This window comes from Triturus cristatus, chromosome 7 (genome assembly GCF_964204655.1).
Source record: "Triturus cristatus chromosome 7, aTriCri1.1, whole genome shotgun sequence".
Classification (NCBI taxonomy): domain Eukaryota; kingdom Metazoa; phylum Chordata; class Amphibia; order Caudata; family Salamandridae; genus Triturus; species Triturus cristatus.
In genome coordinates this window covers 1,182,105,663-1,182,133,044 of record NC_140590.1, presented here as the reverse complement: position 1 = coordinate 1,182,133,044, position 27,382 = coordinate 1,182,105,663, and the positions used below count along the sequence as shown (strand labels likewise).

Genomic DNA, 27,382 nt, shown 5'->3' with positions numbered 1-27,382 from the left:
ACTGACTAGACCTGTCGCCCGAAAACGGCCAATTGCAGCTTTTTAATGCTAAATTGCATGCAAAAAATAAATGGTTTCTATCAATTATTCCCTCTATGTTAGTCCGTAGAGCTTAAATATGTGTCAGAAACTTGTTACATTTAGCAAACCTGATCTAATGAGCAGGTGGCAGTATCTTCTTAGACAGAAAATGCAAGACATCCTTAAAACCGAGAAACAATACATGAACACACTGATGACTTCATTGAGGGCCAGATGCATCAAAGGGTCTTGCCCATTCTGTGTCTATGGGAAAATGTGTTCATGCATATGGCCCTAAGTTCTTAAAATTGCGTTTCTACTTGCCAGGAGCCAAAGCAAGGCAACACTTTGTGACAATTTGCGGTAAATGTACTACTCCAAATAAAATGGCTTCTATGCCTACTAGAGCCATGAAACTAAGCAGTCGTATTAGGACTAAAGAACGCCTCAAAAAAAAATTTGTATTTGATTCCTGTGGGAGGGCAGGTCGGATAATCAGACGAGGAGGCTGTATATAGTGGGATACTCGGCGGGTTTTATTTGAAATAACAGGATTTGGGCCACTCGATGATTTTATAGGGTTGTTGACTATCCCCTCGGGCTCTTCTGTTTTGTCTGGTCCTTCTGCTGATGGTTCTTCCCTTCGGGCTACTCCTAGTTCGTCTTCGGACGTCCCGTCCCCTGGTTGTTCTCCTGGACCACCGGTTGTCCCACGGAGGCTCATAGGAGAGAGGAAAATAAGGAACCGTCATATACTCTTAATGGATATGCCACGGTTTTTGACCACCGTCACCGCACCACCGTGTTTAAAGGTGAATTCTACTAAAAGGCAGGGGGGGGCCAAAGGGAAAAAGTGATCACGAGTGAGGTACAGGAAGGGGAATCAGGGTTGGAGGGTTGGTTGGGGTGTGCAAACGTGACTGGAAGTGCCCGCTACTCCTCTGTGGCCCCCGTTCTTCCTCCTCCCTACAACCACTGCTTTCCTAAGTCAATTTTCAATGGGTGAATACCAGGCGAGTGCAGCCTACATAATACTTCTCAGTGTCGGCATACAATCCCTCCCTTCATACCACGTCCCTCCCGCCACCCGCTCTCCGTTCATCCTCGCTCGGGGTTACTCACAGGCTCCGCCGCAACTCTCCTGAGTTGCGGCCGCTCTCCAGCCTCCTCCGGTGGGGACCACCACTCCTCGGACCACTTCTCGTCCTCTTCGGGATACTCGTTGCCTTCGGTCTTCGTCCCGACTCGTTCTCCGTCCTTGCGTCCTACGTCTTCTTCTCTTCCGCTTCTCGATTCCTTCCGTCCTCCGTCTGCTCTCTCCCCGATCTGGCGTCTCTCGTCCCTTTTCTCTTCCGGGTCCTCAGTGCTTCCGGGGTTAGTCCCTCCCCTTACCACGCCCTCAATGTCGACGGTCTGTTTCTGCAAGTGTAGAGGACAAGGGGGGGAGGTTATCCTTTCCGTCGCCGTTGCGAAGGACCTTTGGGGTCGGGTGGCGACTCTCCCGGTTCCCCCGGACCCGTGTCTATGGCGGACCCCCGAAGGTGCGTGGCGCTGGGGACCCGGTCCCTTCTCACATCCCCTTTCCCTTGCTGTCCTTCCCGTAAGGGGGTTTGCTTGAGGAAATCGTGATAGAAAGTCTACGTTTGCTTGCTCGCTTCCTTTACGGTGTTTAGTGTGAAATCGATAAGGTTGGAGGGATAAAAACCACCGTAGCACTCTATCGTTGTTTCCCTTGTTACGTGCTAGCCATTCTAACGGTGCGTGATCTGTATACAAGGTAAACTCCCTTCCTTCCAAATAATACTTCAAGGCATCAATGGCCCATTTGATGGCCAGGGCTTCTTTTTCAATGACCGCGTAGTTCTGTTCCCTGGGGTAGAATTTTCTACTAATATATAGTATGGGTTTCTCCTCCCCTTGGGGTGTTATTTGAGATAGGACAGCCCCCAGCCCTTGATCGGAGGCGTCCGTTTGCAGAATAAAGGGCAAGCTGTAATTGGGGCTGGTCAACACAGTATCTGATGTTAGGGTGGATTTCAAGGTGTTAAAGGCATGAACTACTGCGGGGCTGGGATTCCCTAACATAGCTTCGGTTTTCACTGATTTGTGTAACAGATCTGTTAGGGGGGCTGCTATCTGGGAGAACCGAGGTATGAACCTCCTATAATACCCCAGGAGTCCCAGGAAGGCCCGGAGTTCTCGAGCGGTACGAGGGAATGGGATATGTGCAATGGCCGATAGTTTATTGTTTTGTGGCCGAATGACTCCTTCTCCTAACAGGTATCCCAAGTACCTTACTGTTTGGGCTGCTAAGTGGCTTTTAGCCTGGTTGAGTTTGAGTCCATGACTGCCCAATGCTTGGATCACCTCATAGAGGTGAGTTAGATGCTGTTCCCAGGTCTCGCTGTAGATGACGATATCATCTATATACGCCCCGGCATACCCTTCGTGTGGTTGTAGTATACGGTTCATAGCCCTCTGAAAGGTGGCCGGGGCTCCATGTAGCCCGAAGGGGAGTACCACAAAGTGAAACAACCCATCGGGGGTGGAAAAGGCTGTCTTTTCTCGGTCTTGAGGCCTAAGGGGTATTTGCCAGTACCCTTTACACAAATCCAGTGTGCTGATGTATTTCGCCTTACCGATCCGCTCTATCATCTCGTCCACTCGGGGCAAGGGGTAAGTATCGAACTCCGAGATTTTATTGACCTCCCTAAAATCAATACAAAAACGTACCGAACCGTCTGGTTTCGTGACAAGAACTATTCGAGAGTTCCATTCACTTGTGGAGGGTTCTTTTATACCCATCTGCAACATCTGCTGTACCTCTTCTCGTATAATGTTTCTACGGGCCTCCGGTATCCAGTAAGGACGAAGGCGTACCGTTTTTCCTGCACTTGTTTTTATCGAGTGTTCCACCAAGGTGGTTCTTCCTGGGGTTAAGGAGAAGATGTCCTGTAGGGGCAAGAGAGTGGTCACTAACTCTGACTTCAAGTTGGAGGGCAACTCCGTATCAATGCATTGTACATATAAAGGGGTATCTTTCACGGTCCCTACCAACGAGGGGAGAGGCCCTTCCCATCGTTTCAAGAGGTTCACATGGAACACCTGGGTGGTTCTACGTTTTTTATCCAATTCGAGCTTGTACGTAACGGGAGTCACCTTTTCTAACACTATGTAGGGACCCTGCCATTGCCCAAACTGTTTATGGTCGGAGGAGGCCATCATGAGTAGTACGGCGTCTCCCACTGCAAAGGTTCTACTCTTTGTTTTCTTGTCGTACTGTACTTTTTGGGCTTCCTGTGCTTTCTCCATATTATTCCTCACTATCGTTCTTATTTGTCCCAGATGGGTCCGAAGCTGCTCTACATATTCAACTAGTGGTTTGGAGTGGTCTGGTTCCGTTTCCAGGTCTCCCGCATCATGTCCATTAAGGACCTAGGTTGATGTCCATACAAAAGCTCAAATGGGGAGTATCCGGTGCTCTTCTGGACTTTGCATCGGCTCGCATATAGGGCTAAGGGTAACATATCCTCCCATCTTTTAGTTTCTAGATCCAGGAGTTTTTTAGGTCTCGGCTGCAAAGGCTGCGCTTGCGCAGTCTCGCTCCGAGATTTAAAGACTTGGAGAAGAGGGGCTTGAACCCGCCCCTCTTCTCCCCTGTTCTCCATTGGCTGGCCTCTTGAATGCTGGCCAGCCATTGGAGAAGAGGTCAGTCATTCAGATTAGGCCCCGTCCTTTTCGGATCGGGGGCGTGTTTTTTGCGAGAAGTCTCAGGGAGGAGACACCAGCAAAACACGCCCCCGAATCTGAAAATGACGCTGCCTTTCTCCGAGGCATTTCTGCTCTGCCTCGGAGAAAGGCGGTGGTGTCTTCCGGTGCCCTCGTTTTTTTTAGGACTCGCACTGGTCTTGGCTCCGGTGCGCGGCTTGTTTCGGATCCTCACTTCAATTATTTGAATCTATGGTAAACTGTTTTGCTCTCCACACGCATATACAAATTAGTTTACACGGTTCCCAGATGGGTTGATATTTCTAACATGCTTCAACGCTGCATCTTCCTCCCCAGTCAAACAGGCATCAACATGTCGACCCGATTGTTTACCAGTGAGCTTTGTAATGAAAAGAACAGAACTGCTTGTACCTTCAGCTCTGTAATCCTAAAACATAATACAATAGGAAAATACACACATAACCCTCCTCTTTTTTTAAATCAGTAGGAGAGAGACTACATCTTGCAGCTGGTAAAATTCATTACTCAGCATTTTACTCCAGCCTTCCACCGTGTGCGGTAACATCCGGCAGGAATGTACCAGGGCAGCCCTTCACCTCTAACATGAAATAAATATCAAAACCAAAACTTGGCAATTGCAACACTTTGGGGGAAAAATGGCTCTGCCTCGAGGGAACAGTAAACATTTCAACGCTTTGACCCTACAGGATTGTCTCTTCATGAATCTTCCAAAAAGTGCTTGGAAAAAGCTGCGTTTTCTAGTTCCCGGGAATAAGGTCGGAGCTGAAGACACGGGGAGAGCCTTTTTTCTGGCCTCATTTTGAACAAGTTAGGACTATTGGCTTTGTCAATGGTTGTTGGTTAGCTGCCACGAGCACAAGTGTGCAGACCAAGAGACAGAGGACGCGAGGCGCGCCGAGATTTCCCACACAAGCACAGCCGCATATTAACACACGCCGCAGGACGGCTCTTCTCAGAAATGGCAGCACCGAGGCATTCTGAGAATGCACGTCTGAGACGGGAGGGCGGGGGGCGCACACGGGGGAGCGGGTGAAGGGAGGGTGCGAGCCCGCGATGCTCTCTTACAGATCCCACAGAACTGGTTACGAAACCAACAGCTGAGACTGTGAAGGCACAGCATTAAAAGTGACTGGGTAGGCTGAGGCTGTTCTTGCTGTGGGTGGCATGGGGAGGGCGGTGTGGCGAGGGTTCTTCCTGTGGGTGGCATGGGGAGGGCGGTGTGGCAGGGTAGGGAGGGCTTTGGTGGGCCACAGGGGAAGGAGAACACATCTTGGAACAGGGCAGAGGCAGCATACGAGGGTAGGGCTGGCAGTCGCCAACTTCCCCTAGGATGAGAAGTAAAACTGCATACTTGACCACATTGATTGTGCATATTAAGAGGGCATTTCAATCGAAATTGGGACAGTGTGAGAAGCATCACCGGACGCCTATTATTACCCTACCGTTCTCCTGCTGAATGAACGTGGTTCTTTTACTACACCTCTCCTTCATGCAGCATTTTGTTTTTACCACAAACCATGTAATTTCAATAAATAATTCATTTGTGGATTTATATAGTGCGGCTTGTCACCCGTGAGGGTATCCATGCACCGTCAATGGGCTTGGGGAGATTAAATGATTTACCCAGATTGACATAACATTGATGACAGCACAGGCACTCTGAAGATTATTCCAGCACCACTGTCCCCACCCTGCCACCCCCTTCACATGGTGTCCATCAGCCACTTCCGTTCTGGTACACAACTGCACCAACGCATGCTTCTTTGTAATGCCTGAAGTGAAAAGCGCGGGATGGCGGAAAGTCACACACCGGACATGGGGCCAGCGGGAAAGATGTGGAAATTAAGGATACCGAGCGACTGGGTATATTCAAGGGCGTGCTGCTGCAGTCCAGGGCTTTTCTTTTACAAATCACCGTTTCCAAGTTTGTGCAGTCACTTGTATCCAGTGAACTGATCTAGGACTACAACTCCCAGAATGCAATTCAAAAGTTTTTAAATGCAAACCCAGGACAACAGCCTTGCACCCTTAATGACAGTTTATAGCAGAGGACATGACACGCATAAAAACCAAGTTACAGTTTTGTAAATACAGGGATTATGTGTACACAGAAACTGCCCAAATCACTGGTACAGAACAGGGTCAATTCCCTCTGCCCTGCCAAGCTTCCCATGCATGCATGATGAACTGTTCCAACCCAAGTTTTTTTCTCTGCATTGTGGGGATCATTATGACAAGCATTTACAATGCAACGGTCTCGGCATTGTTAAAGTTAGCTATTGGAATTGCTCATGACATTACATGTTTTAAAAACATAAACAAAAATAAAGAAACGGCATTGTTATTTACAATGTCAATAGCTTAATCTGTGTGTGGGTGCAAATGCAATAGGTCTCGCATTGGAGAGTGATTAAGCTATTGACATTGTAAATAACAATGCCGTTTCTTTAAATGTTTTAAAAACAAAAACATAAACAAAAATAATGTCATGAGCAATGCCAATAGCTCTAACTTTACCAATGCCGAGACCATTGCATTGTAAATGCTTGTTTAGTGTGGTCCTGAGGGTGGCATTGTACCGCTCCACCAGACCATCGGTCTGGGGGTGGTAGGCCGCTGTTCTCATCTGTTTTATCCCCAGTTGGGCACATACTTGTCTCATTAATTTGGACACAAACGGGGTTCCCTGCTCTGTTAATATTTCCTTCGGGAAACCCACCCTGGAGAATATCGCTATCATGGCTTTAGCTATGCTGGTGGCATCGGGATGTTTTAAGGCAACGGCTTCCAGGAACCTAGTAGCATAGTCCACTAGAACCAGCACATATCGACATCCGCTACGGGAAGGGAGTAAAGGACCGATAATATCCATTCCGATTCTACAAAACGGTTCATCAATTATCGGGAGGGGTTGTAACGGGGCTTTTGGTGGTCTATACCTGCTGTTTTTTTGGCATATAGGACACTCACGACAATAGGTTTTCACTTGTTTATAGATGCCCGGCCAATAAAACTGCTCCAATATTAGTTGTTCGGTTTTCTCTTCCCCGAAGTGTCCTCCCAGTAAATGACTATGGGCTAAGTAGAGCACTTTGTCCCGGAAGGGGGTGGGAACTAGCATCTGTGGGTTGTCCGCAGGTTTGGCCTTTCTGTATAATAGGCCGTTCTTGACAAAGAATTGAGGTCCTACGTGTAGGGGGTCTACCTGGTCTTTGGCTTGGTTCCACGCTTCTTGTAGAACGGGGTCCTCTCTCTGGGCAGCTCGAAAGTCTTGGTTTGTTTCCCATGGACTCTCTTCTGTTCGTATTGGGAAAGCGGAAACTGGATGACCCTTTTCTTTTCTTTTTTGATTCTTGGATTTCCTAACTTTAGAGGGTGGCCACTCGGGATTCTCGTCCTGAGAGAAGGGAGCAACATTCCACCAATCCTTCTCCTCAGGAGCTGACTTCGTGAGTAAGTCTGTTAAGTGTGTATAGTCATTCCCCAGTATGAGTTGCTCCGGGAGACGGGGAATTAGACCAACTTTGAGTTCCGATCCCGGATCCGTGGCGTGTCGTATGTGAACATGAGTGGTGGGGTAAGCTTTAGTATCCCCATGTACACACTGTATGTGTACTGTTCCATCAGGATCCCCACATGCAGGACATAGATCCTGGGGTCGAACAACACTGTCGACAGCCAGTGTCGGCCAACGCTGTCATGGGTTGTCCATTTACATAGACCCCGCAGCGGTACGGAGGGGGTTCTTGGGTCGAGGTAAGACAACTGAAGTTCCGAGCAACTCCGATCTCCATAGGTTCCTCCTTCTGGGGACAAAACCGGGCTATGTGTCCTAAACCCCCACAGTTGAAACACTGGGGTCCAGGTGTGGGAGGTCTGAACACCGGAGGGCCCTGAGGTCTGAAGGGGGGAGGACCTGGGACAACGGTAACAGGGTCTGGCTTTCGGCCCAGCAGAGGACGGGTAGGCCGAGGAGTTCCGCTGATCCCTGATCTCCATGGGTGTTCCTCTCGACCCTTCTGTGCCTCTTGGGCTCTGCTGTAGGCGCTGGCTATCTCCACAGCGGTTTCCAAGGTCAGATGAGCATGCTGTCTAACCCATTTCTGAATGGGAGGATGAAGGGAGGATAAGTATTGTTCCAAATATACTTTGGCCATGATATCATCCTTGGTAGCAGTGGTGGGTTTTAACCACCAGTCGGCCATATCTTTTACCCGAAAATATAGGGCCCGGGGTGTTTCCTGGGGTCCCTCTTTGATCTGTCGGAGCCTCTGCTGGTAAGTTTCATCATCGACGCCCAATCGTTCCATGATACATTGTTTTATCTCTGGGTACGGGGTCACTCCCAAGATGTTTGCGGCTTGGTATGAGGCTTGCAACTCTCCTGATAACAAGGGCCCTAGATATTGTCCCTATTTGTCGGCTGGCCAGGCTGCTGCTAACGCCATTCGCTCAAAATTATTGAAAAAATATTCCGGGTCCTCTCCGCTGACATATTTTTGAAGGATGACTGAGGGTAGCGTACTGGGGCCTCTTTGTTGTCCCAGGGCATCCGCTATTTTTCCCATGGTAGTATCGTGTGCCTGTCCTTGATTGGTAAGGACTTGTTGTAATTTCCCCCGGTCTTCTTCCACCACCGTGAGGAATCTCTCCATAGCCTTTCCTAGATTCTCCTGATTTTCCGCCATTTTGTTCAGTACAGCCTCCATGTCTCCTGGGGATCCCACTTCTGACACCACCTGTGGGAGGGCAGGTCGGATAATCCGACGAGGAGGCTGTATATAGTGGGACACTCGGCGGGTTTTATTTGAAATAACAGGATTTGGGCCACTCGATGATTTTATAGGGTTGTTGACTATCCCCTCGGGCTCTTCTGTTTTGTCTGGTCCTTCTGCTGATGGTTCTTCCCTTCGGGCTACTCCTAGTTCGTCTTCGGACGTCCCGTCCCCTGGTTGTTCTCCTGGACAACCGGTTGTCCCACGGAGGCTCATAGGAGAAAGAAAAATAAGGAACCGCCAGATACTCTTAATGGATATGCCACGGTTTTTGACCACCGTCACCGCACCACCGTGTTTAAAGGTGAATTCTACTAAAAGGTAGGGGGGGCCAAAGGGAAAAAGTGATCACGAGTGAGGTACAGGAAGGGGAATCAGGGTTGGTTGGGGTGTGCAAACGTGGCTGGAAGTGCCCGCTACTCCTCTGTGGCCCCCGTTCTTCCTCCTCCCTACAACCACTGCTTTCCTAAGTCAATTTTCAATGGGTGAATACCATGCGAGTGCAGCCTACATAATACTTCTCAGTGTCGGCATACAATCCCTCCCTTCATACCACGTCCCTCCCGCCACCCGCTCTCCGTTCACCCTTGCTCGGGGTTACTCACAGGCTCCGCCGCAACTCTCCTGAGTTGCGGCCGCTCTCCAGCCTCCTCCGGTGGGGACCACCACTCCTCGGACCACTTCTCGTCCTCTTCGGGATACTCGTTGCCTTCGGTCTTCGTCCCGACGCGTTCTCCGTCCTCGCGTCCTACGTCTTCTTCTCTTCCGCTTCTCGATTCCTTCCGTCCTCCGTCTGCTCTCTCCCCGATCTGGCGTCTCTCGTCCCTTTTCTCTTCCGGGTCCTCGGTGCTTCCGGGGTTAGTCCCTCCCCTTACCACGCCCTCAATGTCGACGGTCTGTTCCTGCAAGTGTAGAGGACAAGGGGAGGAGGTTATCCTTTCCGTCGCCGTTGCGAAGGACCTTTGGGGTCGGGTGGCGACTCTCCCGGTTCCCCCGGACCTGTGTCTATGGCGGACCCCCGAAGGTGAGTGGCGCTGGGGACCCGGTCCCTTCTCACAATTCTAAAGTACATTAGTGCTCCTGTAGGACTTGTAGTTATGAAGATGTCTAGTAGATAAACAGAGCAATGCCATTGTATCCTGTTTCCTCATCCCAGCATTTAATTGAGAAATGCTGCAAGAAAGACAAGTGGCCGGTTGCTCCAACCATCACCACCTCTTCAGCGCTGGTTTTGAAGCAGCCCAGAATTACTTTATTAAAATATATGCTCAACCTGAATAGATTTGCTCCCACACCAGCTTCCTGTGAGTAAATACTTTTAAGAGAGCAAAACCAGCTTTTTCTCATGAAAATCAAACCTACATACATTAGTAGGTTTGAGACTCGAGGACATAACATTTTGGCTTTGACAGGAGCTTGCAGAGTTAATCAACTTGTAAAATGCGACAGACCTGTCTTCAATAGAGCACATGGTATATGTTTACAGTTGCAGCAATAAAGGGAACTGAGGCACAGTGAAATGAAGAAATATGATCAAGAATTACACATTTTAGTCTAGCGGAGAAGGTCAGACTGTGGGTATTCTCTTTGACCATCCGTTGGCAATGTAGTTACTGGCGACAATTATAATTGGCGTTTACTTACCGTAACATTTTATTAAATGGAGTGAATCCTTAATTTAAAATTTGCAGGAGCAGTTCACAAGGTGCTTCCTCAGAAACTGAAAGATAAAGGAGAGAAATGGTTCATTTAGAGCCATTATATATTTAAAAATCTTCTCTAATCAGAAATCTGGCTTAATGAACATACTGGCATATTCAAACCACTATCAAACAAATGAAGGGAAAGGCGGGCTTTTAAATAATAATAATCAGTCTTATTATTATCACAGGTCCAGCATACATGCCCATGAATAAGTGAAAACAAAAGGTATGCAGTTCCTAAAGTGAATGCAAGGTGTGAAAGAATAACTAGGGGGTACCAGGGTGGTAAAGGGAACTGAAGTGAAAAACAGGAGTTAAGGTAACTCCTTATTTGGAAAAGAAGACCCTCACACACCCAACAAGCGGGTGTCTTGCTTCATCACCGGGTCTTTGCTCCTTATCGGGCCGGCAGGTGCAATGCCCGATCAGGCACCTAATAGGGCCTTCCTAGCGGAGATCTTTATTCCAACGCCGATGAGTGAGGTGTGTGTGGGGGGGGGAAAAATTGATGACATAAGTGAGTGTAGGTGCATATGAGGTAAAAGTGAATATATTAAAACAGGGGTAGGTGATCACTAAATAATTTTAATACAGCATGGTCACCATCCTGGTTAAAACAAATTATATAATCCGCACATTTATCACCGTTAGTTATGTGAGTGTATGTGCTGGGGTGATCAATAGGTCAACATGTTTCTTGCCTTAGAATATAATAAATGGCAATTCATCAGAACCGGGAAAAATATTGCGGCTACCTACACCTCTTTGGTGGTGCCCAACGTCTCTAAGAGATTACAATGGTGGGCACGCATACAGCACCCTAAAAAAGTGTGGTACCGTAGTTAAAAGAGCACACTTGCAGAGAAGGAAGATAACAACAAATAAAAAGCATAAAAAACAACAATTTGATTGCAACAACAGTTAATACAAGACAGTTGGTGGTGTCAAGACAACCGTGACTTGCAAGGCTATTGAGCAATGTATGGAGGACATGTAAAGGACTCAGGGCAAGGCAGATAGAAGCAAAACATCCAGTCAATAATACCGGGAACAAAAGGATTAAAGGAGACAAGACAATTAGCAAACTCACCCTACTGGGCTGTGCTGAATCCAAGGCCGGGGTGAGTAAACACTAAAATTTAGTGTCCTGCAGTGAGGGAAACAAAGGGGATACCGGACAGTAGCAATAAGTTAACAAATGCACCCATAACAATTGAATGCGGTCAGGAAAGCGGAATTGACGCGCCTATACAGGTTAGCAGGTAGCAAGGGAAGCGGCAACTAACTCTGTGTAGACCGCCAAAAAACAGTGCATATGTGACTATCGAAACTTAGCTCAGGATTGGGCATGAAGCAATCAAGATGTATTACACCAAATGTGAACGCCAACCCGCGTCCAAAACTCCAAGACCACCCTCACAAGAGCTAGGGGGAAAGTACAGGAGAATGAACTGAACCGGCGGCAAACCGCGAGGTTAAACAAGTGAAGTGGGAAACGGCGCGGTGCAATATTTAAAGTCACCGCGTGACTGGAGAAAGGTGCTGTCAGGTATGTGAAGCGCTTACCACATAGTGTCTCTGTACTTACGATTCCGTAATTAAGGAAACGCCGTCCGCCTAGTATCTCACCAGCCGCTGTAGTCTGGTGTGTGTGTATCCAGGCCAAACCACTATGTAGCCACACAACGGCGTGCTGGCGCGAGCGGCGGGTACAGCCGGAAGTAAGCGTGCTAACGTGGGAAACGCTAGGGCGCTAACTGGCCGGAAGTGTGGGGCAGAGCGCGCTAGTCGTTGTCATGGGAACGAGGGTGCGAGCCGCACAGCCCTAATCAATGATTGTAGCGGCGCGCATGACGAAGGTACCAAAAAAAAAAAAACACTGCCATGATCAGTAAGTTGCCGTATTCAGAGCCCATTTATAGAGTCACTGCATTACTTGAATTTGCGAATATTCTAAGATCTGACCTAAATAGAGCACTAGTATCTTCAGAGTCACGTATAATCTGAAAGGTGGCATAATCAGATCCTTGCTGGAACCCAAACCCTGGCACATTCAGAGAGGATATTATCAGACTATTGATCTAATGAGAACACTGCCAAATTCTGTCACCTCACTGCATGGCACCAAGTAGGACAAATGAATTTTAATTTTGTAATTTTTTTTTACTGACTGTCTAGATTGCTGAAGCATCTCTTTACTCAAGATGGTTAGCCTAACATTTTGACCATTCTCGAGTCTTCCTTGCGAACATTACGAAGGGTGACAAAACACCTACATTGGCAGGATGAAGATCTTCTACCCTTCGGAAATAAAATGCCTCCGTATATGAATGAAAGAGCATCATGAACAAAGGGAATTGATGCTATACTGGGATGCTTTCTGGAACCAGAAGGCTGAGAGAACCATTAACTGCAGATGAATTCTACAACACAGCACATGAAAGCTCAACTCATACCCACGTTTGCATGGCAGTCCCCTTAGACCGTCTGTAAAAGTTGCAATTGCAAATACCAGACTGGCCAACTCATGCAGTGTCACTGTGTGTCGAACTATATTGGTTCCCCTCACAAGGTGAGGCGCGAGTGTCACATGTTGGCAGGGAATACAGCTGGAAACCACTAAATAATAGTGGGCTTTCAGCTATTTTTGGCAGATCTGGATAACCGATGTCCATTAAAGGGTGTGAAAACACCCCAGGATATCAGCGGCAGCAGTCTTCGCAAGTTTTTGTCCTTTTTTACGTTTAGTATTTTTTTTGGGGAGTAGGTGGAAACGCCTCCTAGAGAAGTACTTCTGGTCATGAAGCCCTGCCCCTTCCATGATCCCCTTCTCACTCTGTAAAATGTTTTATTAAGATGGCAGGTTTGAAATACAATTACACTTTAACTTACGCAAGAACAGCAATTTGATTTACATATTGCACTTGCTACAAGAATCTTGCAAACTTCAGTGATTATCATTGTTACTATTGCACAGCTCAGTTATTCTCAATATATTGACTTTATTAGGATTTAAGACTAAGTTAGCAATCTCTGTGCAGAAACGTGTAACCTACCAGTTGCAGAAAGACCCCAAGACAAAGTCCCTAATTAATTTAGATCACCAGCAAATTACAGCTATTCTTTTTAATAAGGAAATATTAGATATTTAAAATATGTATATTTGGTGATTTGTCACTTTAGGCACAAATTGCCGATATGCTAGATGTCACTTATAACGGACTCAGCTCTACTGTGGATCCACTAAATCACCAGCTTATTATCGACTCAATAATTCAAGGATGTAACTCTCTCCAGTCTGAGGAATGAGGTAACCACTTTTCGCACTAATGACTACACAAGCGTTTGGTTAGGTTCCACAAAAATGATGCCTCTTATACTTATGCCGGCACTATGTGCCACTATGGGCAAACAATTTAATATTATTGAAATAGTAGAATATATACAACATCTGTAAATCTCCTATGATAGCCCCCATAAAGTGTCTTCTTCACATTCCAGGCACTGCTAGTTCTGAGGCACCTACACTGTGATAAAGCACTGTGAGCATACCGTAACTTGTATTAAAAGATGTGGATGATTGTAAGCCTGGCTTCAGTGACGTGAAAGAAGAGCAGAGGTGCCTAACAGCAATTCATCTTGAGAGTGCACACCAAACATGTTCCATGCAAGCCCTTTGTTGGTGTTCTGGAAAGTCTCCATCAGCTGACAGAACTACATGGCTGAAACTGGGGACTGAAGTCAGAAAAAATATCCTTTGGCCAAGTCAGACACCTCAGTTACAGACACCTCACATAGCCATACTTTATCATCAGAGCATAAACGTTCCAATCTATATTTATTACAGAATAAAAACAATATAATAAAAACACAATTAAGTAAACATTTTTTTTTTTAATTCTAAGAAATACATAGAAATTTCTCATACATATAGACCTGATATCACAATTCATAGTCAAGTGCATTATAACAAACGGATACACAAATACACAATAGTTCTGCACAAACAGCGGGAGAGAAAAAATAGACATACAAAAATGTTCATATCACTGTATATGATCACCTGTGACTCTTGAATTATCTGACAAGTTGGGGTGCTTTATAATATTTCATTAACTTGCAGATACCCTAGTAATCAAGTGTCTATACATTAAAAGCACCGACTCGTTTCGGTGGATCGCAGTTTGATAAAGACCACCTTCCTCAGGATTATTGATGTCTCCCAGTAAAGAATTGTATACTCTTTCCAGGTTTGTTCCTGGCAATGCCAGTCCTTAGAGCTTTCTCAATCTACTCTAGGGCTGCCGAAGACGTAGGCCAAGAAATCTCTGATCCAATATCCGGACACCAACTTTAAATATGAATATTTCCAGTAACCCCTAAGGCCTGCAGGGGTGTATGGCCAAATTATTCTGGGGCAAAGACCCCAATGATAAATTTAAATCTGTCTCAGTCAGGAAACGACACCCAGTGTCAATTTTCTTTTTCTTTTTTATTTTTTTTATTGGCATCAGTATCTATACTTCATATAGACCTAATCTGTAGACTGTAATTCATTCACTGTTCTACAGGCAATGGTGGTTCTCGCGTTTCAATCACCTACCCCCTTCTCGTATTGGAGTGGATTGGTAGAGGTTCCAATATCTTCCTTTCCTCAGACCGCATTTCCATGGGGACTGCCGTTAAACAGTAAAGGGAGAACATATCCCCTGGTCTGCATACAGCTTCCTAATTGTTCATTAAATCATCTGTCCATAGGCAAAGCTGTGCCAGTGTCTTGAAAAGGAAGCCAGATTGGGTATGTCCAAGCCTTGCAGAGGCGTATCTCATAGCATTGCAAACATGTTGGACCCAAGGCTCAGTGTGCGATAGTGCAACGTATGTTATCCCTTGTCCTCATTCCCAGTCATTGTATTAGAGGTGGGAAAAAAAGCAGGATATAGAAAGCTATATATCCACTCATTTCAGTGGGCTGTATAAAGGTACAGCCATCGCATTTTCTTCCTGTTTTTCCACTGTCTCATTACTAAAACGAGGACCCTGTCCCTGTCTGGCTTGAGTCCCCATCATTGCACCATTCATCCTTCCCATGTCGGACATGGGGAGGTCTGCGTTACACAATGCAGATGGTGCACCCTTCCAGGAGGTATGGCAATAATACATTGATGATTTACATTCTCTATTGGTGTCTGACTATGGTAGAGGGTAAGAACTGATAAAGCCTGATTTAGTTTTTCATTGTTGAGTTTTACCGATTTTTAGAGATGCCTGGGGGTCCATGGTCAGCCAAGGGGAAGAAACACAGATGTCCATGAAGCTGCGTGATGCTCATGCACATATACAGAACTTGGCTTTCTGTTTGGGTACCAGCTGGCTCTTATTTGGTGTTTTGCAGAGCACGCAAATGAGGTGAATATGGCTATAGAGAAGAAAGTTGTTTTGGCAGTGGAGTTGAGAAATGTAATTATGAGATCGCACATGAAGAAAATCGTGGCAGAACTGAGGTACGGCAAATATTCTAGAAAGACACTCCTCTTGGATAATTCAGTCTCTTCTGCATCCAGAACTACTTCACCCCCTAGAAAGAAGGTAGGGAGGCCTATGAGGAAGATTAAGATAATCATTTGTGACACTATTTCCTCAATGCAGAATCCTCACTCTCAAAATCTCACACTATCATACCAGAGAGATAATAATTATGATACCTCAGATTCTGAAGAGGAAGGGGTGGAGACTCCTCCCTCTGATCAGATCAGAGAGGTAACTACATTGATCGATTATCTATTAAACTATCTAGCATCTCATCTGAAGCAGTGCTAAAACAGTTTCAAAGAACACCCACTGAAGAACTGCCTCACATTTACATGTTCATGGTGTATAATTACATGAGTGGAGGGATCAAATAAATGTTCCTAGATTCATATTGAGGTATCAAATTGAGTAAATGGACAAGATCATTTCAGATACAGTGGTCAATGACTCATTGGTTGCCAATCTGGTATGTATAACTTCAGTCACAGAAGAAAGCATATTAAGAGCCAATGGATAAAAAGTTTGACTTTGCATTAAAGAAAGCTTATGCATTACCAAATCTTTCTATGACAACTGGCATTTATGATGATACATATGCTAGTCGGTCGGTAGAAACATATTTTAAAGAGATTTTCAAAAACATTCAAGTAGGTTCAGAATACTGAACTGTATTCAAGGGAATTGAAAGATAAGTGGAGTTTGTTTCCAATATTTAGTTTGGTATAGTTTGTACAGCTGTAAAATGACCTACAATTTCTGCAAGAAGTGAGGTTTACCTGTGATATTGGCACACTGATAGGGCACAGAAATCAGTGTTATTATGCATGCCTTTTGAAGGTGTCAAACTGTTTGGAGTAGAGCTTGAGGAGAAGTTGCACCAAACAATCAAGGAGAAAAAGCATTCCTTTTCATTCCGTCAAAGCCAAAGTAGATCTACTACTTCAGATCTAGACTCCAGTAAATCATCTTTGCATCAATCCTCAAGCAATATTGAAGGACACTGAAAGGGAAGAATTTCAAAAGTCAGTTTGAGCAAAAGAATAAGACCTCTTCGCCAAGCAAATGGCAATGTTCCTACCTATGCCGCAAATGGCGAACAGTGGACATTCTGGGGATGGATAGGACTCTTCAGAACAAGTTGAGAACCATCTACTTCAAATGCCTGGGCCCTGATCATTATGAGAGAAGACGATCAAATTGAGTTAATATCACTGCCTCCAGAGACTGGAAACATTCACACACCAAGCCCTTCAGACTGATAAAGAGAAAAGCAACACCTTGGTAGTATATTCCTTAATGTTGAAGAATGCCATCGGGCCAACAACAAGACACTGCCTAGGACTCTCTATCTAATGGATGCTTACTTCCACCTCTTTATTGCTGTAATATAATTTGTGAGGTTCTGCATTTTTGGGAAGCACATTAATTTCCAGAATAAGCCATTTGGTATAAAATCTGCCCTTGGAGTTTTCACAAATATACTGCCTATCTTATTCTTCAATACTTCACAGAATGTTGCCGGGCTGACCTATTTTGCCTTATTTAAATGATTAGATGCTGCAAGCAATATCAAAAGAGAAGAAACGGAAGGGTCCACAAGTGTTTCAGGACTGCATGACCAGACCTGGCCTGATCATCAGTTGTCCAACGTGTCCGTTGACTCCTTCAAAGAGCAAGAGCATTATAGGAGATCATTTCAGGTCAGAGTTAGAGATCATGGTCCTCGTGTGCTAGCGTTATTAGCATTTGCAAACCCTCTGATTCGTAAATTAGAGGGTTTGCGAATGCTAAAGTCCTTTTTTAAATGTTCAAAGCCCATTTAACTATTTGTAAAAGTTTATCCGAATCATTAAATGGGTTTAGGAAATCCCTACGAATCGGTATTTGGGGCCGTGTTAAGGGCATCCTTTCCAAATACTGATTTCTTATGGTGTGTGTTACTATTCGGTGACTGAGATCCAGTTCCAAAAGTGGTAAACCATTCACAGATAGTAAGGAGATGCCTGAGGACCCCTACCTCTTTGTAAATGTTTTAGAAAACATTTTATAGGAATCTACAGTGGTCCACAGGCCACGGCTCACTAAGAAAAAACTTTGTAAAACATTTTTAAACACAGACCATTTTCCATTTAGAAAAAGGGGTTGCATTTATATAAAAATAAATTACATAAAGATTGCTTTATTTAAAAGCAGTTTCAGACCAGGTGACCGCCATATTGTAGCCAATCGTAGGGGATTTCAATTTGCAACCTACCTCATTTAATATTTATAAGGTAGGTCGATTTGGGACCCACTTTGATTCCCTAATTAGAGAATCCACTTATTAACACACAGGTTGGTCTGCAAAATATAAATTTATTTGGTAAAAGCCAGTGTGGAAATTGCATCAACTTTTACAAGGTGCATTTTTTGTGCATTAGGCCTGATGTCCCATCTATCAGAAAGTGTGGAGAGACTACGGTGGACTATTGCACATCTGTGGGGTCACAAATAAGCAACAATGGTTCAGGTGCATTTATCTCAGGGGTTAGGGGTAATATTAGAGCATCCCCATGCAGCACAATGTGCTCTCTATAGTGACACTTACTGCTTTATCACTATAAATGTTTCAAAAAGTAACACTAGTTTGTTGCGACAAGTAACAATTAATTTTAATATTTTCATTTTCATTTTTTAATTAAATTTTATTTAATACAAAGGGAAACAGAAAATAAAAACAGAACAGAGACCTTCTGTTGACAATTCAAGGTGTGCATTACATAAGAGTCCAGTGTGTCTTCACAGTACACGTTGTTCAATTGGAATATATCAACATTTGACAGCACGCTTCCTGGGTACCTGTGGAACTGAAAGGCATCACACAATCCTACTATGCCTCTCCAACATTGTACATTTCCCAGACAGACAGTATCAACCGACCCCACAGCCTACTGGGGATAATCTCCAAGAGCGCCCGCAAGAGCCTCCCCCCAACAAGCGCAGCAACTCTGCATACATCAACCATACTTACAGTTGTATGGGGCGTCAACGCTCCCAGTATCCTGATCTTTAAGGGCCAGATAAGTTCTGTACATTTCCCAGAAGTTTTTAGGGCGGTTATACGTGGGGGAATAAGTTTTCTGTAATTTTCCGTTTGCGTACAACAATATATCATGTCTCTCGACCAACAGGCCGTGGCAGGGGTCGTGCCACGGGACCAGCAAACCGCCACTCTATCAACAGCCCCATGTCAACCAGCCTTCTAATAGCTTTAGGCAAGTGTTTAGAATACCCCAGAAGAGCGAGCATGGGGCCAGGTGTTAATGTTGTGTCCGTAATATCCCCTGGGGTCTTGAAAATCTGAACCCAGAAGTTGGCTATCCCCAGGCATATCCAGGCTAGATGAAAAAAGTCTGCTGAGCTATCACCGCAGCGCTCACATGTAGCGGAGTCTCGCAGTCTGTACCTGTGCAATCTTTCGGTGGTGTAATATACTCTGTTGAGAAATTTGAAATGAATCAACCTATGGTGCTCATTCAAGGAGATGCGCCTTGTGTTCTCACAGTAATATTTCCACATACCATTGTCTATGTCAGTGCCCAGATCAACCTGCCAAACCAACCTAGCTTTCGTGTAGTGGTTTGCACGATATCCCTGAGCCTCCTTGTATAGTTTAGATACAATCTGTGTTGGTGGGTCGGTTTTGATCATGAATGTGAGGGCTGCCATTACCGGTGGCTCAGCTAAGTCACCGCCCGAAGTCTCTTTTAATGTTTGCCTCATCCTATGGAACTGGAATCTGGTAAGCAGCGTGTCATGCTGTCCCGTTGTTGCCACCTCCCCCCACGTCTTAACTATACTATCTGAAAACATATCGCCTATCGTCCTGATATTGACAGTATTCAGCGCCCGGATTACCCCCTTATTCGTGCATGAGGGTAGCCAGAGGCACCACTTCAGAGGCGTGAGTGGGTAGTGTAAAATAGCTCCCGCTTGCAGTTTTAGGAGATGCTGCCATGCATGCGCTGTCATGTTAATAGAATCTAGGATACTAGTTCTGCGGTCAGCTGGTTTGAACAAGAGCGCTGGCAAAGGGAGCGGCATTGCTACCCCTTTCTCGATCTGGACGTGCTGTATGCCAGTTCGGCCATGTATACAGTATGTGCCACTCTGTAGTATAGATCAAGGTCCGGGCGCCCAGTCTCCCCCCCCCCCCCCCCCCCCACCCTAAGTGGTATGGTAGTGTGAGTATATCCCACCGGATGCTGGCATGCTTCCCAGCCCAAGCCAGTCCGATTAGTAAGGATGTAATCATTCTGAAGAAGTAGCTAGGGAGGACCACCGGAATATTAGTGAACAGAAACAAGAATCGAGGCAGCACCACCATCTTCATGATCGAAACCCTACCCGCCAAAGACAGGGGGGGGCAACCGGATCCAACGGTCAACGTCGTCTTCCAGTTTACTGATTGCAACCCCATAGTTCTCCTTGATCACTACGTCCGAGTCAGTTTGGACCTTGATACCCAGATACCGTACCGGTTCTGCGCCCGCAAACTACTTACTTGCACTTATCATCCGTCCACCATCTGGCACATAGTGTGCATCAGTCTGACAGCCCAGCAGCAGCATATTACTACTTAAAACAGTATTAGCATGGTAATCACAACAATGTGTGACTCGCTAAGAGCAAGGCATGTCTGAACTACTTCATAGTGTCCATTGTACTTCTGCAATCACCATACCACCCAGCCCCGTCAACAATGGCATTCGATCTAAAGCCACAGAAGATTTACAATGCCCACATCCCCACAATCAAAAATCTTCGCTGGCAGATTGAGAACTTCAGCATTAGTCCTGGTCATCTAAACCTCCACCAGTCGCACCCTCTTGGACGGGCGATGCATTACTGTGTGGTCTGTCCTTCGACCACTCCTTCAGAGCTTTGTGTAAGGATTTGGGGTCCCTGAAGATGCAGGATCGGCCCTGTCTGTTCACCCGCAATCTCGCTGGATACAACATGGCATAATACAAATTGTGTTCCCGCAGTTGTTTCTTTGAAGGTGCAAATTGCCTGTGTGCCTCCTTACCCCGCATTGTAAAGCGAGATGGTCGATCCTTCTCCTGGGCCGCTCTCAATGCAGCATCTCTGTCTCTGTAATTCAGCAGTTTGGCGATGATGACCCTTGGCGCTGCCCCAGGTGGTGGCTTCGGGCCCAGTGAGCGATGCGCGCGCTCCACTGCAAACATTGAGGAGAATGTGTCGCGGCCCAGTAGCGTCGTCAATAGCTCCTCCACAAATAATTCCCTATTCCCCACGCTTGTGGACTCCGGAAGACCCGTGATTTGCATGTTACTTCTGCGGGACCGAGCTTCAAGATCTTCCGCCTTGTCTTGAAGAGTTAGCAGAAGATTTTTTCGCTTCTGTTCTGTGTCTATTTCTTTCTGAGCTTCCTCCACTTCCATGACTCTACGCTCTGTCATATCCTTCCTCCCCACCTGCTTGTCCATGCATTCTGTCATTCGGTCCATGCGGTATACCAAAGCGTCCATTTTACTGTCGATGGAGGACAAGCTCTTTTGCATTGCGGTCAGTATAATGTGGATGTCCCCCTCTGCGAGTTCTGGAGCCTCATCATTAGTATTCAGGCCCTCCTCGGAAATTTGCTCCCGAAGCTTGGATTTTCTTTGCTCGCAGTGGAGCTTGGACTGGGTTTTATTAACCTTTCCCATGGCTTCGACTTGGGTGCCCACTCCGGGGGTACCACTGTGCGTGGATATACTTGCTGTGTCACACCTTAATGGCAGCAGACTGGTAGCGCTACCTGCAGAGTCGAGATGCAGCCGAAGAGTTTAACCAGCCAGGGCAGTGCAGTATCAAACCTTATCGTTGGGGGAGGGCACCGCAGGCTGCCTATTGACACTACAAATTGGGCCAAAGCGTGCTCTGCGCTAGACTAGTCGGTCCCAGAACGCCTAATCAGGACACCGGATGTTGCACACTGGCAGCAAGATAGTGGTGTGCTGATCACGCCGGTAGTTTTACGAAAAGTCAAGGAGGGCTGCAGGGTAAGCGCGGTCTCGTGCCAAGGATCATAACTGTCCCTTTAGGTGATACAAAGCTCTGGCGGCTGCTGACTTACCGGAATTGGAAGTTCTGCCAGGCCGTAGTTGTGCGAGGGGCACTAACCTCGCAATCGCCGTGGCAGCCGCCTCATGAAGCACGTCTGCAGATGAACACACAATGGCGGCGCCAGTACCAGCGCAGCTTCTTGCCGTCTCGTCTCTTGGCGCAGGTACTTTTAGGATGGCGGCGTGGAGTGGTAAGCCTCAAAACGTCCTCTAGCAGCCTGGTGAGTGCGTTTTCACAGCTGGGCGGCCCACTAATTTCACCTGAAAACTGGACGAAGCCCGCCGCCGCAAAGGCCACGTCGCTGTCACGACTACCTGGATCAACGTTGGGTGGCCGTCCCCGACATCCGCACTATCGCTCCACTCAGGCTCACCACCGCCTCTTACTGCTCCTCAAAACTCACGGTGAGCGTCTCAGCTTGGCGATCACCAGGGCAGCGAGGTCAGCACTGCAGGGTCGCAACGCTCACACGCCAATCTTGGTCGCTGTGCCTATGCCGTTTGTATGGTCTCCAGCTCTCGGAGTCAGACCTCCGCGTTCTCTTCCATCTTCTGCGGCCGCAGGGAGCTCCGATTCCACCAAGTTGGCTTAGGCGGTAACTTCCGCAGCTGGAATCAGCGTGTTTCGTGGCTGTAAAGTCAGTGTTGATGCCGGATTATTTGCGGATAGTGCGATGGCTGGATGGAGCTCTCAGCTTACGTGGCCATCTAGGTCTCGGGCAAGCTCTGCCCCCCAATTAATTTTAATATTTGACACAGGATTTGCAGTTCCCCATGAGATCTCAAGTTTATTATTCATATTTAATTGGTCACATAATTGGAACACTTTGCATGCCTTAATGAAAAGTTGTTAAAACAAATATTTTCGCTGTCATACAATGTACTGGATTGTAATACTTCCAATTTGTAGTATTTCCACGTTGCAAATTCATAGACTGTGCTAGCAGTCCTACATTATGCTGTGTGATATTAATAGACTGATAATGCCAACACGTGTTTCGCAGCACTGTCACTTTTTCAAGGCTGTATCGGCAGAAAAAAGCACAAGACAAAGAAAAAAATATATAAATATCAGTAACATTATCATTTGATACATTTTCACATATTCCTTATTACCTCTAGGTTCAAAGTGGTTAATATCTTGTACATTATTCTCTTGTAACTTAATTACTACTATTACTTAAAGAGCAAGCTAAGTTTTTTGATCTGTGATCCCCAAACTGTGTATCCATCCTCCCTCTCTTCATATGATGAGGAATATTTTTGAAATTGTACTATGGTAATTCTTTTATCGAAGTGCTGGACTTCAGGTTATGTAGTCTACAAGAAGTGTGTGCCTCTTACTATATTGCTGCTGAGTGGCCATTCATAGTATGGTAGGTCCCACATTACCCATTTTGGGTTGTATCTAGTTTCGTCATGTCTAAGTTAAATTGGTGATCCCATTGCGTTTTAGAATAGCTAAACCTATATATAATTCATACCTGTCGTTAATAATTAATGGTATTCCATTATGTAAGGATCAATCGTAAATTGTCAGAAACATTCAGTGTTCACCATGTGGTTTAGACAGCTGTACTATAATCACCAGCAGTGAGCCACATTGCTCAAACCAAACAAATGTAACGGAAAGAGTAAGGGAAGATCAATCTACAAAAAGAATCTTATTAGTAGAAATGTTAGAGAATGTGAATTTTATTAAGGTGTGTAGTCAGTTGACATACTTTTATTAGTAGCAGTCTTTCATTGAGTTTTTGAGCAGCCACATCCTTCTGTTGGGTTTCAGTGTGTTATTTGAAAAGTACTCCAGGTGAAATAATGCTGCCCCATATTAACAGGTTATTTGTAAAAAGGATTAGGGCCTCACTGGTAAGAGAAGTACTTAGACCAAAGACTGAATGGGAGAATAAAAAGCCACAGCAAACTGGTAGTTCAGGGATATATGGCATCCTGTATTGCTAGTTCAGTAGGCCAGACTTCATCTCTGCCTGCACCTAGCTTATCTGGTAATGTTTTGAAATACCACATAATTACAGTATCAAAAGATATTCTAGTTACTGACCAGCTTTCTGCGCATCTTTAGTGGTTTCTAAAACCAGAGTCCCTAACCAAGGGGTATCCTCTCCTCCCAGACCCTCCTACAGTACTAATAACAGATTCCAGTTTTACAGTCAACCTTGTAGAATATCAGTATGTGAGAGACCGACATTTAAGGAAAGTCCCCAGTCCTCGACCCAGAGAGAGCGGTCTATGATGTTAAGGATACGGACTCCTTTCCAGACCCTCTTCTAAAACCGCATCATGTTCAACTATGAATGGACAATCAGGTGGGCATGTATTATATAAACAGACAAGGGGGTTCCAGATCCACCTTTCAGTCTGGTGGCCATTGATGATAGTGGTATGGGTGGAACATCCTCTACTTTCTCTAATAGCTGTTTATGTTAAAAGGAAGGACAATGAAGTTTATCACATCTCAAGATTTATCTCTTTTTCCAGTAATGTTCAAGGAGATATGCTCAAGATTCAGGGAACCATTTCTAGACCTATAGGCTTCACAAGAAAACACACTATTACTGAGATTCTTTCCTAATTGCCAGCCGTGGGAGTCAGTGGGAGTGGATGCCCTATCTTTACCTTGGCTTCCTCTCCTTTACTATTTCCCTTCCTTTACCAGTCAAACCTCAGTTCCTTCTGAAAAGTCAAGAGGAAGCAGTAGAAGTAATAGTGGTTCTACCATTCTGGCCTTGAGGACCGTGGTTTCCTCTCCTTTAATCCATGACTCTATCTCATCCTTGGATAATCTCTCAGCGGTTTTCTTCTTCAAGCTCAAAGGGGCCTTCCTCTTCAGTGCTTGGCTCTATCAGTGTGCAGGTTCAAAGGGCTGGGTAACAAACGAAGAGGATACCAGAACACTTAACTGAAGCTATTCATTTTTTTTTTACATACCCTTACACTGAAAGCATATTCCAAACACTGAAAGTACTTCTAGGAATTGTGTTCTTTGAAGTCTTTTCCACTCATTGATTGTGACATTTAGTTTTATATTGCAGTTTCTATATAAAGGGTTTGCAAAGAACTTGCCGAATCAACCCTTCCTATTTAATCGGCAGCAATCTGAGCCTGTTGTGAGCCTTGGAAGTTTTGCTGATGGTGAAGTACTATGTTTTAAGATCCTTAAAGGATGTGTGATCTCCATACCTCGAATTCGTCCTTTTCCTTGAGATTTACTGTGAAAGGATAACTTAACAAACATATTTCCATATGAGATGCACTGCCTCTGTCGTCCTGTTTTGTAGTGTAGATGTACGCACCTCAGTGATTTATTGTGACTAGGAAAAAGGGCAAAAACATAAGGGCCAAACCATCTTTCCTGTTTTCACAGCAATGATAATGTTATACAACATGGTGTTTTTAAAGAGCATGGTTTGTCTAGAAATCTCATGAATTATCTATTTTGGTTGAAATTTTACTTTATTCCAGTATGTGCCCATTATATTACTGGAACCTGCAGGTTCCTCAACAATGTCTGAATAAGACACTTTATCGGTTGGCCAATGTTGTCTTGTTAAGGTACTGACTTTACGAGGGAACAGTCCTCATACCACTTTCTACTGCCTGAACCTCAGTCGGGGATAATGTTGTTGAAGCTATTTCTGTTTTGATTACAGCCCATGAAAGTCCAGTGTACAGTATGGTGTCCACTGATCGACAGCTGATCAGTGCCGGTGACGGAGAGGTGAAAGCTTGGAACTGGAACGAGGTTGTCAAGAAAGTGAGTCTGAAATCTGGGTCCTATAATAAGTACAATGTTCATGCAGTACCCCGCATTATTGTAAGGAATCTATTATTCTCTTTGGGCTACTTCTGCGATCCAAAGGTCAACACTGTTTGCTTAGCAGTGGCCCTGCCTATACTCAAGCACACCAAGCTAGAAACCCTAAACTGTCACAAAAATCCAATATTTTCAAAAATAGATACTGTTTTTTTTAGTGGGGAGCAACCATTATTACACCAAAAAATCACTTTAAACATTGTGAACAAGTACAATGATTTATTTCTTTCATCTATAAATATATTTTCATCATCCTTTTCAATTGCAAAAAATATTTCTGAAAAAGTCTAAAATTATTATTATGTAACAGGGACAAGACTGCTCATATTCTTGAGATTTCTTTTTACTGCACTTGTTGAAACTGAAACAGCTGAGATATGTTTCGAGGTATTTTAGTTCCGCTACTTTAGTGCTTGGTAGAGATTAACCTTCACCCTAAATATATATTCAGTTCCACCAATATTGTCTACACCTCTTTTTGTTCTGTCACTTTTTTTTATTCGTGAATCATTTCTGCACTAAAAGGTTTCATAGCCTGCCATTATAATTCCATTGACATGAAGTCCTTTCCAAACCAAATCTTTTATAGGGCCATCCGTATCACAAGCAGCGTGTTGCCATGAAAAGGTCCTATGGCCTGTTATTCTTGGGAATACATACTGCTTGTTCATATAATATACTACTATATTGTTCAACTGACAGAAAGCATTTCAGAGACTAATTTGAATGTCGATTTAAAATTGACTTTTATGGATTTGAAATGAAACTGGCAGGCTGTAGAACCGTTTGGATGGATTTTGATGCAGAAGGGATTTAGTAGTAACATAATGACCTAACAAAAAGATGTATATATTTTGGGTGGTTCTCAAGATAGATATTTCAGATGAAGATTGATCTATTCTTACATCATTGTTCTATGCTATGAAGCAACGGGCAACAATACAGTGAAAGGTATTGACTGTTACAGTTTGAGGAACTGCAATATAAAGATCGCTGAAGAATACGAGCTGTCTTGTTCCGGCTAAATACTATTGATTTTAGAGTTTTGTACTTTCATAAATATTGTTGTAATTGAAAATGATTATTAAAATTATTTCTAGATGAAAGAAACCCATTGTCTGTACTTGTTGCTAGTGTTTGAAGTGAATTGTTGGCGTATTTATGATTGCTTCCCCTAACACCATTATTAAAGGGCACTATTTTAAAAATAATTATAAGGAGTGTCTTCTGTCTGAGCTAGCACTGACAGTTTGCACCAGAATAAGAAGCAATGTTTCCGTTCTTATTGAATGCTAATGACATTGTTTAATTATTGGCACTTTTTCGATGGTCCTGTTAAGCTGGTAGATATTATTTCCTTCCCTCGGGTAATCTTTTCTGGTTGCCCTGCGTCTTACTATGAACACTTTTCTGTCTGCTTGCTTGGTATCAGTAGGGTTCCTCCTTCTATCCTTGAACTGTGTTGTGGCATGGTTCCTTTTGTCTTTGCATGAATATATGTATATTTATTTAGGATCAGCTCTTACCTGCACCTAGGGGAATATTTTCCTCTGCCCTGGCATTTTGTTCGAGGAAGATTTATACCTGCCACTCCTGACCCAATGCTCATGTGATGTCTTCAGATATTGCGACATGGTTGTGCCTTGCCATTGTAGT

The 27,382-nt window shown here is 44.9% G+C and overlaps 1 protein-coding gene across 1 annotated transcript in view; it reads left to right on the top strand.

Moving 5' to 3' along the window:
• The window catches only part of THOC6 (THO complex subunit 6), a 119,746-nt gene that overhangs the window by 31,750 nt on the left and 60,614 nt on the right, over positions 1-27,382 (top strand). The window contains exon 4 of the mRNA XM_085618518.1: positions 25,563-25,666. Coding sequence (XP_085474644.1) covers positions 25,563-25,666 — 104 coding nt within the window. The remainder of the gene's footprint in view (positions 1-25,562; positions 25,667-27,382) is intronic.